We start from the raw sequence: 13,486 nt of genomic DNA, 5'->3' as shown, positions 1-13,486 counted from the left end.
TCGGGAGGGAGATACAGGAGTCTGTAGACCCTGTATTTAATGATTCAGTGACTGCTTCTACCCCTCTGCCATCAGATTTCTGAACAGTCCACAAATGCTACCCTGTTTTTTATTTTGCACTATTTATTTGTAATTTATAGTAGTTTTCATGGTTACACTGTACTGCTGCAAAACAACAAATGTCATGCCACATAAGTGATAATAACTCTGATTCTGATTCCAGTTGACACTTTATAGCAATGACAGATGGTTATGCTTTTTTGCCCAATATTGGTGAATAATCATGTTAGGTATGACTGTGTAATTGTTCTGGGGAAGAAAAAGCAAAGATTACATGGTTTATGGAAAAAAGACCAACTGTAAGTGCTTGCTTTGTTACTTCCTGCAAAACAGAAAATGCACAGGGCAATTGCTCGACCTTCAAAATGTTTAAAAACTGCTCTGTAGTGCCATCTTGTGCCTAAAACACTGATCTGTAGTTACATAGCATCTTAATGAGAGATGCCCATTATAATTTTCCATTCATTTTTGAGTTTCTTGAGTTATTTCTGCAGAATACAACAGAAAATATCAAATTTACTTACTAAATTATGATTTAGTGCTCCTAAAACAGGACCTAGAATATAGTCATAGGTTATTTCAGGGACCTGTATTAATGAAGTCAGACAGGTTGAATCTCAGGTGGAGTTCTGAAATCTTGGATGTATTTCATTAGCTGATGGTTATAACGCATGGAACAGTTCGATTGTTGAAATAACTCATGATGAAAGATGAACAAATATTTAGAAGTTCACATTTGCATTGAAGAAAGCAGAATGCAGGAATTTTAAAGCATTTGCTTTAAGAATTATTCGTAACTTGAAACACTACGTACTTTTATGGCTTTGAGCCTATTTTGACTTAACTGGCAAGCTGCAGTTGGAGTCAGTGGACATGTGTGTAGCTGAATCATCCAAAAATAAATTTGAAAAATGAGTAAAAATAAAATTGAAAAATTATAAATATGACTAAGGTTACAAATTAAGGATACAGTTTACAAGCAATGCACACAATGTAATTTTTTGTGGAAACCTATTGAATATTGAAAGGTCGAGATGGAATGGATGTGGAGAGGATGTTTCCTATCATGTGGGAGTCTAGGACCAGAAGGCACAGACTCAGAAAATAAGGTGTACCTTTAGAACAGAGATGAGGAGGAATTTCTTTAACCAGAGGCTGGTGACTCTGTGGAATTCATTGCCACGAACAGTTGTGGAGGTCAAGTCATTGGGTATATTTGAAGTGGAAGTTGATAGGTTCCTGATTAGTAAGGGTGTCAAAAGTTACGGGGAGAAGGTAGGAGAATGGGGTCAAGGGGGATAATAAATCAACCGTGATAGAATGGCTGAGCACACTTGATGGGCTGAATGGCCTAACTCTGCTCCTATGTCTTGTGGTCTATGGCTTTTTAATGCATTGCCATTCTCTGGTAGGGCTTCTGCTTAAATAGTGCTCCCCCTCTTATTGCCTGACCTAATTGTGGTGGATTCTTAAATGCTGCAACTTTAAATTTGATTTTATTTGTTAAATATATCAACAGTAATATTTTGTATATTCACATTTTTTTCACCTGCAAGAGCATAGAATACAGGTGAAAGGATCCACATTCTCACATATCTTCAATGAAGCAGTTGATTTTCTGTGCTCCATTTTAGAGCTTCTGATGTTCTCGTCTAATGGAATGTTTTACATCCAAGATAATTTTAAAAAGTTGTAATGTCTTTAGCGTCCAATGTTCTTTATAACGATATACTGCAATTAAACTTTTAGTAAATATAATGTTTGTCTTACCTCCCTCTGCCAGTAATAGTTACACCATAAGTACTAAATATGAACTTCCATGCCCCACAACTTTAATATTTTTGTTACTGTGCCATATTTCAAATTATTTAAAGTGGTTGTTTCGCTTTGCAGTCAAGAGGGTGTTTTAATGGAAGATTGGCCTGGTACTCGATTCTCCAGTTTTTGCAGAAGGTGGGCGTAGTGGACCTCGGGATACGATAAATCTAATGCATTTTTAAAATGTTCTTGTAGGGCAAGAGCAGAATAATTAGGACAACAGGTATCGCTAGTAATTTTCGACCTTCGATGCTCGAGATTAATTAGCTATTATAAGCCTGGTTCGTGAAGTTTGTGAAATGTACAATTAGACGTGGAATGCGGAACTGCAACACGTTTACTTAAAATTAATAAACTTGCAACTACAAGCTTGGTTTTAATCAGATTTGTAAAACTTTTTCAAAACTTTTAAAATGGGGGTTTCTAGCAGATTCGTTTATAACCTGTAACGTCTTTATTACTTGAATCACTGTAATGCGCGGTGTAACTGCCACTGAGTCGGAAATCCGAATGGGGTCCTGTTTTTCAACAGAACTTTGTCCGGCTGCTCTCGCTCTTTGAGCTGAGACTTTGAAATTGACCTGATACAACAATATGTGTTGTTACTTTTTTACGGGGGAAGAAAATATTCTTATAGTCACTCGGTTTGGGGAAAGACAAGATCACATCCTCCCCCCTGTGGACCTGCCCTCGTACTTAACACCGGCTATTAAGCGGAGCGCGCGTTTTGCAGTTGAAACAATAGCAGGATGGTGTCTAGCTCGGGATCTCTTTCTCACCCTTAAATGCGGGGAGAAGCGACCCCTTACCGTGTGATTCCTTTTAGGCTGCGGAACATACTTGGTGAAACCAATCATGTGGAAGGGTTAATTATTTTTTGCAAAAAAATAAAACCGGGATCTGGGAAAAGACCAATTCGCATTGAATATTTTTTTCTCCTTTTGCGGGCTGTTTGGTTATTTGACTTCCTGCTGTCGCTGGCTCGGGTCTGGGCTCAGATTTGTTGTGAGTTGCGGTTAGTGTGTGGCTGTGCGGACGGATACGGCTGTGTGCGTGTGTAAAGATTTCCTGTCGCTGCGCAGTGATACCATCAGCAGCACTCTCTGACTCTCTGGGAAGCTGCTGCTGCTGCTGCTGTTTGCGGAGAAGATGGCGACTTCACTTCACGAGGGTCGGAAAAATCAGCTGGATTTACTCATCCAAGCCGGTAAAACTCATCAGTAAGAACTTTGCGGCCCACGCGTACCGGCGGGCGCCGCGCAGGGAATGTCAGTGGTGTCTGACTGCCTGCGCTCTGCTTAAGTCCCGTTACTATAAGGAAGGGAGGGGGGTTGATCAGGAAGTGATCACCTTGTTAGCAACCTGCATGGCGAGATCAGCTCTTCCTGATCATTTCTTGAAGGGGAGAGCATAATAAAACCTGATTGTTTTTTATTTTTTATATATTGCGTCATTGCAAAATCATATTTGGAGGACTTAGTGATCCAATGGAATTTCATTCGCAGGAATGCGTCTATTAGCAGAGCGCTATTTGACTGTGCGCGTTTGCCGTTAGTTTATATTAATAGCTACGGAACCAGGAAGTGTGGTGGATTGTTGTCTTTCCTACGTCTTGCCACGCTGTCTTGCTTTGCTGATACTTGAGGCTTTAAATCCACAGTTTGACGCCTCTGACTGATGTATTTTATAACTTTACCATTCGGAAAGAACTCGTACTTTTAAATCAGGGTTGCAGGATGTTCGGGGCGGGTCGGTGTGTTTTTATATTGAATCATTCATCTGCTAACTGCGCTGCCACAACCAATCTTGATGGCGGAAGCGCGGCGGCTCGGTTCCGTGTGATTGACGTGCGGCGGCGTTGGCTGCTCTGCTCTGCTCTGCTCTCGGTGGGAGGCCGGCTGGGGCTCGGCCCGGGGGACCGGGCAGCGAGCGGTGGGCGAGGCCGCGTCCGCGTCCGCGTCCGGATGGAACCTGGCCCCCGGGCCGGGCCGGGCCGGGCCGGGCAGCGGAGGGGAGGGGAGGGTCTGTAAACACGGAAGTGAGCTGCTGCCACACCGCTCTGTCCCCTTCACTCGGACTCGCCGCGGAAGCGCGCGATTCAACCACAGCAAAGTACACGGCCCCCATTGCCCACCGGCATCTATCTTCCCGTGTCGCGAACCCCAGCACCCGAGCAAACCCTTCAGTTTATTCCGGGGTCGGGGGGGGGGGTGGAGGGTGGTATTACGAACGTTTGTTCCGTACGTTATTACTGTATATGCCTATTTGGCACAGTTTTGACATAATCACAGTTTAAAAACACAATCGCAATTATTGTAAAATGCTTCTATTACTAAGCAAGTACAGGTAAATCCCTTATCTATTCGGCCAGTGTTGATTATAAGGAATATCTTTCGAAATACGTGTAATGCTTTATTTAAAAATCGTTTCTGGCTCCGCCCCTCGTGCGTACTTATAAAATACTGGCCGAACACACACATTTCGGAAGAAACCTGTGCATTCTGAAACGCATGCTGGTCATAGAGGCGTGCTTGAGTTCAGTGATGACGAAAACCATTTTCTCGAAAGCATAAAAAATCACCACTAATCGTTCTAATGAGCATAACGAGGAAAAAAAAGAGGAAGCAAATAATTTTCAAGTTGACACCATATTCCAACGTTTGTGGAAGGGATCTTGTACAAACAACTCGTAAACCCCAAGGTTTGTCTGTCTGTAGCTAACGGGAAACCTTTTTATTAATGAACCGTGTGGTCATGCTCCCGCCCTTCAGCGTTATGCTTAGTGTCTGATCTGAAAGTATTGAACGTTTGGCACATGGCCTGGTATTGAGGCAAGTGCATGTATTAATTCTGCTGTTTCGGTTCAGAGATAAAATCAAACAGCTCAATTTGAGCGCATTCCATTTCAGGACATACTCGAAATAAGGATTCAAAACTTCCGTTTGACCTGCCTGCATCTTCAACGCACGATTCAAGTATGATTGACTTGGCAAACAAGCGTGGTGTTTAATTTTTTAAAAAAAGAAAAGTTAGTGCTAAAGTTCGCCCGGATTTGTGTGAGCTAAGGATTGATTGTAAATCCACAAATGCAACGGTGTCGACAAACACGTCGTTCTCGGGGGTATTGCCACCCAAGTCAGCTTTCCGTTCCCGTTCGGTGGTGAAGGGTTTCCTGGGTGCCTGCTGCTCTGTCTTTGGCAGAGACTGCCATGAGCAACTTGAGCTGCTTTCAGACTCCATGTATAATTACTCACTCGGCTGATTCCGCACCAAGATTAGGTATCCAACACATTTCCATAAATGGAAACAACCGAGAACAGGCCACCTTGGCCAAAGTTGTGTTGATCTCAAACAGGTGGCACTGATACATAAGCTTCAGGTCGCTATATGTATGTGAGAGAGCAACAGACTACTGACCTAATGCGAAACCTAAAACCCAGGGTTATGCTGGAACCCAAATTTATCTCCAACTACACATTGTGTATTTATAGCTGCCCTTCAAACCGATTTTGGCCTCTTAGTTAAATGTATCAGCCTCCCATCATTCTACAGTTGGTTATCAGGTTATTAAAACGTTAATTTGACAGATTTACATTCAGCTAATAGATTAATGCGTTGTCTTTTAATTGAAGTGCCAAATAAGTTGTTAGTATTATTTTTATGACTTTTGTTGAGTTTGTAGTGCCAGTTACTCTCCATCTCACTAAAGTCATTATTCATGTGTAAATTTAGACGATGCCTATTTCTGGATTATTCTATGTTTAAGGACATTGTGCTATAACTGGTGTTTTACTCAAGGTCATAATGCCTATATTTTTTGCCAGTATGGTTGAATTTTTAGTTCTTCCCCAACCTTTCCCTAGGCATGGACAGATAGGATTAGTTCCCTGGTAGAGAACAGCTAAAGGACTTCAAACTGATCCGATATCTTTCACATATTTAACTGATGTGAGGAGATTTTTTTTCTTTTTGCTTGCTTTGAACAATGTGCAAATTGTGGTGATACTGTTAACTGCTTCAGTAGCTGTAACTTGTTTACAGCTCTTGTCAACACATGCCTGCATGTCATCCAGAAGCATTGGAAACAGAGGAGCATCAGAGTTCTGATCTAACCACACTGGCCCAGTTGCACTGGTGTGCTTCACTGGCTCTGCACTGTTGCCAGCTTTCAGACAGTGTTTATCTGATGCACTGCCTGAAGAAAGGGCAGTTCTGTATATGTGCTTAAAATTCAGCTGCCCTGCCGCTTTTGGTTAAAAAAAAATGTCTGGCCTGTATTTGGTGGTCAATTGTTAATCTAAAAGTGAAAAAATTCAGATCTCAGTGACACTTGTCACTGCTTGTTGTTCATTGGATTCATAGTTGCATTTTGCTATTGCACAGAGGTTTTTGTTGTAAAACTCAGGCAGGGTCCTTGTCTGAACAGTGCAAGCAAATGAGTGTATCTTTCACAAATCACATTGAAACAGGAGATGCAGAGTCCCAACCTCAAAGTGGGACAGTGAATTTCAGTGCGGAATCTTGCTCAGAAAATTGCAGAGTGGAAAGCAAAGATCGGGGAAGCAACGCGTTCAGCTAATGCTTAAAACATACTGTACATATCTAATAATTAGAATCTGAAAGAATAAGAATGCATAGATATAAAAGTTGATTTTAAGTGCTAGTGGGGTAGTTTAGCAGCATTCAAGACATAGTTACACTTCACTTGCACTTGGTGGATAAGCCCCAACACAAGGTGCTGATATTGTTCACAGACAAAATCCTGGAAGAACTCAACAGATAAGGCAGCATCTGTGGGAAAAAAATAAGCAATAGTTATTTCAGGCCAAGACCCTTTATCAGGTCCAGTAATGCCGACTGAACTGTTGAGTTCCGCCGGCATTTTGTGTGTGTTGCTCTGGATTCCCAGCATCTGCAGAATTTCTTGTGTTTATATATTGGTCCCTGCCACTGCTCAGTGGGAAAGTAGAGAAAGTTCCTGCTCTTCATGAACTTGAGCATTCAGTGTTTCCACAGGGTAATGTCAGCATTCCTCTTCGAAAAGAAGGGCAGCAGTTTCCAAAATCAAAATGCTGCAGATGCTGGAAACATGAAATCTGAATGGGGTAAGTTCAAAATACCCAGCGGGTCAGGCAGCATCTGTGACCTGCAGAAAATTTCCAGCATTTTCCATTTTTATTTGGCATCAACTTCCTGGCTTTGTGCTGAGTGATTGCTTGATGCAGTGTAACCTGCTTTCAGAGAGCAGCACAGAATTTACCATACCTTGCAATAGTTTAGTAAACGGAGTACTCATTTTTCAAATAGTAAATGGCTCAGTGGAAATTAATAAATCAAAGAATGGCATAGTGGGCCTTGGACTGATGCTGCAAAGGGCTGTCCAACTCGGACAGTGGTACACAGAACCACAGTACAGGCCCTTCGGTCCACATGTTTTGCCGACCTTTTAACTTTTAAGATCAAGCTGATCCTTCCCGCCTACATAGCCCTTCATTTTTCTAACATCCATGTGCCTATCTACAAATTTATTTAATGCCCCTAATGTATCTAACTGCTACCACCCCTCCTAGGTCATTTCACACATCCACCACTTACTGTGTAAAAATAACTTGCATCTGACATCCTCCTTATATTTTCCTACATTCACTTTAAAATTATGCCCCATTAGCCACTTCCACACTGAGAAAAAAGGTCGTCTGGCTGTTACTCGATCAATGGTTTATATTATCTTGTGCACCTCCATCAAGTCACCCCTCGTCCTCTTTCAATCCAAAGAGAAAAGCCCTAGCTCACTTAGCCTTTCCTCATTAGAAATGCTCTCTTAATCTCGGCAGCATCCTGGTAAAACTCGTCTGCACCCTCACTCAATTCTCCATATCTTTCCTATAATGAGGCGATCAGATCTAAACACAATATTCCAAGTGTGGTCTAACCAGGGTTTTATGGCGTTGTAACATTACTTAATGGCTCTTGATCTCAGTCCTCTGAATTTTGAAGGCCAACACATCACAACCCTTCTTAAACACCCTATCAACTTGCATGGCACCTTTGTGGGATCTATGGGCATGGACCCCCAAGGTCTCTCTGTTCCTCCAGACTACAAAGATGGCAACATCATTGCTGGTTGGATATTGATGTAAAATTACATTCAGTGGGCAATTTGTTAGGCACAGTTCATGTTCTGCTGCTGTAGCCCATTCATGTCAAGGTTTGATGTGTTGTGCATTCAGAAATGCTCTTCTGTGCACTACTGTTGTAATGGGTAGTTATTTGAATTAGTTTCTCCCTCCTGTCAGTGTGAACCAGTCTGGCCATTCTCCTCTGACCTCTCATTAACAAGGCATTTTCTCCAACAGAACTACTGCTCACTGGCTGTTTTTTTAAAAATTTATCGCATCATTCTCTAAGCTCTAGAGACTCCTGTGTGTAAAATCTCAGGTGAATCAGCAGTTACTGCGATACTCAAACCACCTTATCTGGCACCAAAATTATTCCATGGTCAAAGCCACTTGGATCACATTTCTTCCCCATTCTGGTGTCTGGTCTGAACAACAACTGAACCTTTTGACCATGTCTGTGTGCTTATACGCATTGAGTTGCCGTATGATTGGCTGATTAGATATTTGCATTAACAAGCAGGTATACCTAATGAAGTGGCCACTGAGTGTGACTAATATTTTAGATGAAACAACTGGAATGACTTTTAATGGTGTTGTCATGTTTAGATTTAAAAGTGATTGTTTTGGAATGAAAGCCAGGGGTCCCATGAACTCGCTGGTCTGCAACCTTGTTTCCTTTCAAGCGTCAGTTGAGCTGAAGTTTGCTGTTCATTTCTGTGAACTTTGGCCTGATGTTGGCATGGTAGCACTTTCGTGTAAGTGCTTTAACTTAATTAATTCAATTTTCGGGATGTGGACGTTGCTGTCAAGGCCAATGCCTAGTTCGCTTCCGTCACTTTTTGCTTGTTAAGAGGTACTTGTCAGCTGAACTTTAGTACTGCTGCAGCCTTGCTAGAGAAGGTGCTTCCTCAATGCTGTTGCAGAGAGTGCTACAAGGTTTAAAGGATGATGGGCAGAAGGGCAGTAATACAGAGGGTGTGTGGCGACCCACTTCCCAGCGCACTCGAACCGGCTCACAAAGTGACGCGCGCCGGCATTGAGGCCGGTCCCAAAGAGGGCGCCAAGCCTGCTTCACCAGCAAGGGGAAAAGCCCGCGCGTGGGACGGGACTGTGAATACATGCCCCCTACAGTATTCCTGCCTGGGGAGGGCGGGATCAGGAAGGCTTTAAAGCGAGGCCACAAAGTTTGAATAAACCTCTTTCGCAACTGCAGCTCACCGACTACGTGTTGTTATTTCAGCGCTGCGTGTAGCACACCGCTACAGGTGTGTGATTTGGAGGGAAACCTCAAGGAGGTGGTGGTCATGTGTATCCTGCACTCATCCCTCTCGGTGCTGGAGATTGGGAGGTGCTGTCAAAATAGCCTCTGCAAGTGGGTGTCAGGAGGTGAATTACTTGGCAGAGAAAACCTACGCATCTGGTAGTCTCAGGTCTGGTTCATCTCTGAACAGTAATAAGCGCCCCCACCCCCAAACCCTGCATGTTGCTGGCAAGGGATCAAATGATCAGAATGCTACTGGATATCAAGGGAAGGTGGTTAGATCCACTTTTGGGGTGCTCATGGATTGGGACCTTTGCTTGCCTCTTATCGGGCTCATGCTTGAAGATGCTTCGGTCTTGCTTCATCCAAGTGTGGACATTTTTCACTGAAGAGCTGCAAGTGGAATTAAATATTGTGTAATCGTTAGGGAACGTCCCCGTTTGTACCTTCTGATGGAAGGAAGGTTATCGATGAAGTAGCTGAAGCTGGTTGGCCTCAGGTAGTGATGTTGTGAGGTTGGGATGATTAACCTTCCACATCCATTTCGAGGAACTTATTAATAGTTCCATTACCACTACTCCAGTCTCTCCACCCCCTGCCCTTCACCAATCAATGCTACTCTTGCAGCGGAGGTACATACACAGACCTAATGAAGGGTCTTGGCCCAAAATGTCAACTGTTTATTCCTCTCCATAGATGCTGTCTGACCTCGTGTGTGTTACTCTGGATTTCCTGTATCTACGTAATATCTTGTGCTTGCGGTAGAAGTTTTAAGTTGATGTGTTTGTGTTTCACATGGGAATAACTTTGTATGTTTGAAGTTTCTGTATGGAAGCAAAGTGCTACAAGTACAATTTACCAGTATTTCTGAGTAGCTTTCTTTTAAAATGTGTCACATTGTGACCTTTTGGCACTTGTGTGTGTATATATTGTAGCATTTTTCCTTTGCTCATTTGATATGTGGATACCCAATTTGATTTCAAAATAAACAGTACTCTGAAATTCTGTTTCTAATTCTCATAAGAACATTTCAAAAAATTGTCTCCATTTTGCATGTAAGTCACTTTTTAACTCCTTATCTTTTTTTCTCTCCAGTCCTGATGAAGGGTCTTGGCTTGAAACGTCAACTATACTCTTTTCCATAATGCTGCCTGGCCTGCTGAATTTCTCCAGTATTTTTGTGTGTGTGGCTTAGATTTCCAGCATCTGCAATTTTCTCTTAATTTTTAAAAAAATATTTTTTTCTTTGTAAATTGTGAAGGGGAACATTTTCATTAATTTTTAATTGGATATGGCCTGTATTGTCGGTGTTACTGTGTGAAAACAGTAATGAATGTTTCACCTTTAATGTTATCATCTAAATTGAACCAGCCTTTTAATGGAAATTTTAATAGGTCACTAAATTTTAAAAACATGCACTGACATCTCTGTTGACTTGTAATCCAAGTCTGCAGTGTATAGTTCTTTCCCCCCAGACTGTGTTGGAACTACATTCCTTTTCAAATTATTCTTTTATGGGAAGCGAAAGTCAGCCTGTAGGTGGGCGAGTGCATAGTTGTTTTATTTGCCCTTGGTAATGGTCTTGGCCAGAACGTTATGCTGTCTATCACAAATAGCTTTTCAATTATGTAAGTTAGAATTGTTGTTGAATTTGCTCCTCAGTGATGCACACTTCTTAAAAAGTAATAGTGTCACTGAGCAAAGTGAATCTTCTTTTAAGAGTTTAAATGGACAAACTGCTATGTCTTCTATCAAGGTTGTATATTCAGTAAATGCTCTTGAAGGCTTACTCTGTTTATGATTGTCTTTGAAGTGCTATGACATGATCAAATCAAAATAATATACCTTTTCTCATGCAATTTCTTTTAACAGTCTGCCTAAATGAATTATTTTATTTAATGTGCTTCTAGAGCAAAACTGTGATTTTTCTCAAGTTCCAAGTGTAAGTGTTGTGGTTTCCTTTGCAGTTGTTAGATAGGTGACCACATCACAGCGTATGAGTGGATGTAAATGGTGCTGTTAACAACATTTTGTGACGTTTTTCTTCCAACAAAATGTCACATTTTTTTACATTTATTATTTGTGTTGCAATTTTACATTTACATATATGTAATTGCTCTGTTCCGATCAGGAAAATAGCTAAAGATTTGAGCATAACAACTTTGGTTTTAACAAGCTAGTATTCTGCCTCTTATGCTAACTTTAAAACAAAGTATTATTAGTATTTTTTAAATTTAGTTTCCCATCAGATTTAAAGAGAGTGTTGCAAAGTTCATCTCTGCTTCTACAGTCCATTGTTGGAAAGAAACATCCCTTGGTTACACATGCCTCCAAGAGATGCAAGTGTGTCTTTTTCTCCCCTCCCCTTCCTTTGACACTGTCAACCATTTGCATGGCTTGATGTATGACCATAATAGTTGAGTTGTAGCCATGAGTTGGTTCGACACTGTCTACTTTCAGAATACTCTGATAAGTCGGAAAATTGTTTGATTAGACAGGTACTTAATACCTGAAATTTGTATATTTAACTTGTATAAGGTGCTATTTAATATTTTGCAGCCACCCAACACCATTAAAATATATTTTTTAAAAAACTAAAGTTGTTACTTCGGGTTATTAAGCTTCCTACCAAGATGTCCCATTTCCTTCCAGATCTGTTGGTGTTGCACAGTGGTGCATCTATAAATACTGTTGTCCAGCATGAAGAAACCAAAACAGGCACAGACTGCAAGTAGGCAGGTATTTACAGTTGAACTTGGACCATGCTAGAACTTGTAGGAAGGGACTTTTGGAGGCCTAAAGTATTAACAGTTCAATAGAATTGGTTTACATTGAGACATGAGACCATTACTAAAACAATAGTGCAAGTTAAAGCTTTGATTTAAGACTTGTTGCATTCAGATTAGCACATTGTATGCAGCACTTGATATTTTGGCTTACCAATTCTGTGTCTTTCTTCTTACAGTGGAAGCATCTGTCCACAGCAGTCATGTCCATTGCACAGATAAGACCATTGAGGCAGCTGAAGCCCTGCTTCATATGGATTCTCCAACCAGCCTGAGGGATGACAAGAACAGCGGTAGGTAATCTCTCTCAAAGTTGCAAGTTCTGGACTTTGATGTGAAAATTAAGTTTTATTCTATACAGCTCATCCCTGTTTGTCAAAAGATTCATTACCATTGAATGTAATCTATAACTTGCCTATTGTAAAGTAAGCTCCCTTATTTTCAATCTTCTCGGGACTGTGAAATTTTTTATTTGGATATTTTCTTTCCTGAAATAATGTATCTTAATGTTAGATAAAATATGAAGTGCTTCTCTTGAATTCCACCTTGGGCACAATGAATTTGTGGTATTTAGTCTGGAGCGTCGTCCTGTGGATCGCAGAACTGGAAATCTGCATGCCAGCAAGCCGTGCGCACGCGCACGCTCCTCCGGGGGCATCATGCTCAGATCTGGAATAAATGCTGGCAAACTTCGATTATTGATGGAGAGATTTTTATTTTTAGCTCTGTAGGGAATGTTGATTGAACTTTTAATGGATTCAGTTTCTGTTGGGTTCAGAAATACTGAGTCATATTGAGAGACAGCAAAAAAACAGGCCCTTGGCCCACACTGACTATCAACCACCTATTCACCCTAACCCTACTTTAGTCCCTTTTTTCATTCTCCCCACTTTCTCATCGACTGATTTGATATCCAGAGTCAACCATTTCGCGCTGTTATTTTCTAACAGGTATTGAACTGCTAAGGCTTAAAAACTCTGTAGCACTTGAATGAGAAACAAAAATAAGAGTGAAGGGAGATTACAGTATTAGGGATTGTGGGATTAAGGTAAAGAGAAAAATATTGATGTGTCAAGTTGAGGATGTCCTTGCATGATTTCCATTCGAATAAACCCTTGGTGATGTGTAGTCAAGGTATGAATGTTTTTGCTTGGGCTTCTCTACCTTTCTTTTTAAATGTAAGATGAAATTTGGTAGTTGGACTAAAATTCTGGGCAGGTATTTTATATCTATTTGGATAGGGTGTTTGAAAGGGTTTGTCCATTAATTCCATAGAATTAGTGGCTGAGATTTTGATTCACAAAGCCACCCAGCATGGTTAGCGCAGGAAGGAAGGGGTTAATGTATGAGGAGTGTTTGACAGTGCTCGGTCTATACTTGATGGAATTCAAAAGGATGAGGAGATGTCTCCTTGAAACCTATGGACTATTGAAAGGCCCAGA

At 41.3% G+C, this 13,486-nt stretch overlaps 1 protein-coding gene across 9 annotated transcripts in view; it reads left to right on the top strand.

The window, feature by feature from the left end:
• LOC140726389 (ETS-related transcription factor Elf-2-like) overlaps positions 1-13,486 on the top strand; it is a 165,691-nt gene that overhangs the window by 111,251 nt on the left and 40,954 nt on the right. For 5 of the 9 annotated variants that reach the window (XM_073042701.1, XM_073042700.1, XM_073042707.1 and 2 more), the window contains one exon: positions 12,224-12,337. In XM_073042701.1, the coding sequence (XP_072898802.1) occupies positions 12,224-12,337 (114 nt within the window). Of the gene's footprint in view, positions 1-2,958; positions 3,086-4,351; positions 4,580-11,912; positions 11,998-12,223; positions 12,338-13,486 lie in introns of those variants that run through there. The other 4 variants (XM_073042705.1, XM_073042704.1, XM_073042702.1 and 1 more) reach the window with 3 other exon arrangements.

Source organism: Hemitrygon akajei, chromosome 4, assembly GCF_048418815.1.
Source record: "Hemitrygon akajei chromosome 4, sHemAka1.3, whole genome shotgun sequence".
Classification (NCBI taxonomy): Eukaryota; Metazoa; Chordata; class Chondrichthyes; order Myliobatiformes; family Dasyatidae; genus Hemitrygon; species Hemitrygon akajei.
The sequence above is the reverse complement of the archived record's forward strand: the minus strand, read 5'-3'. Positions and strand labels throughout refer to the sequence as shown.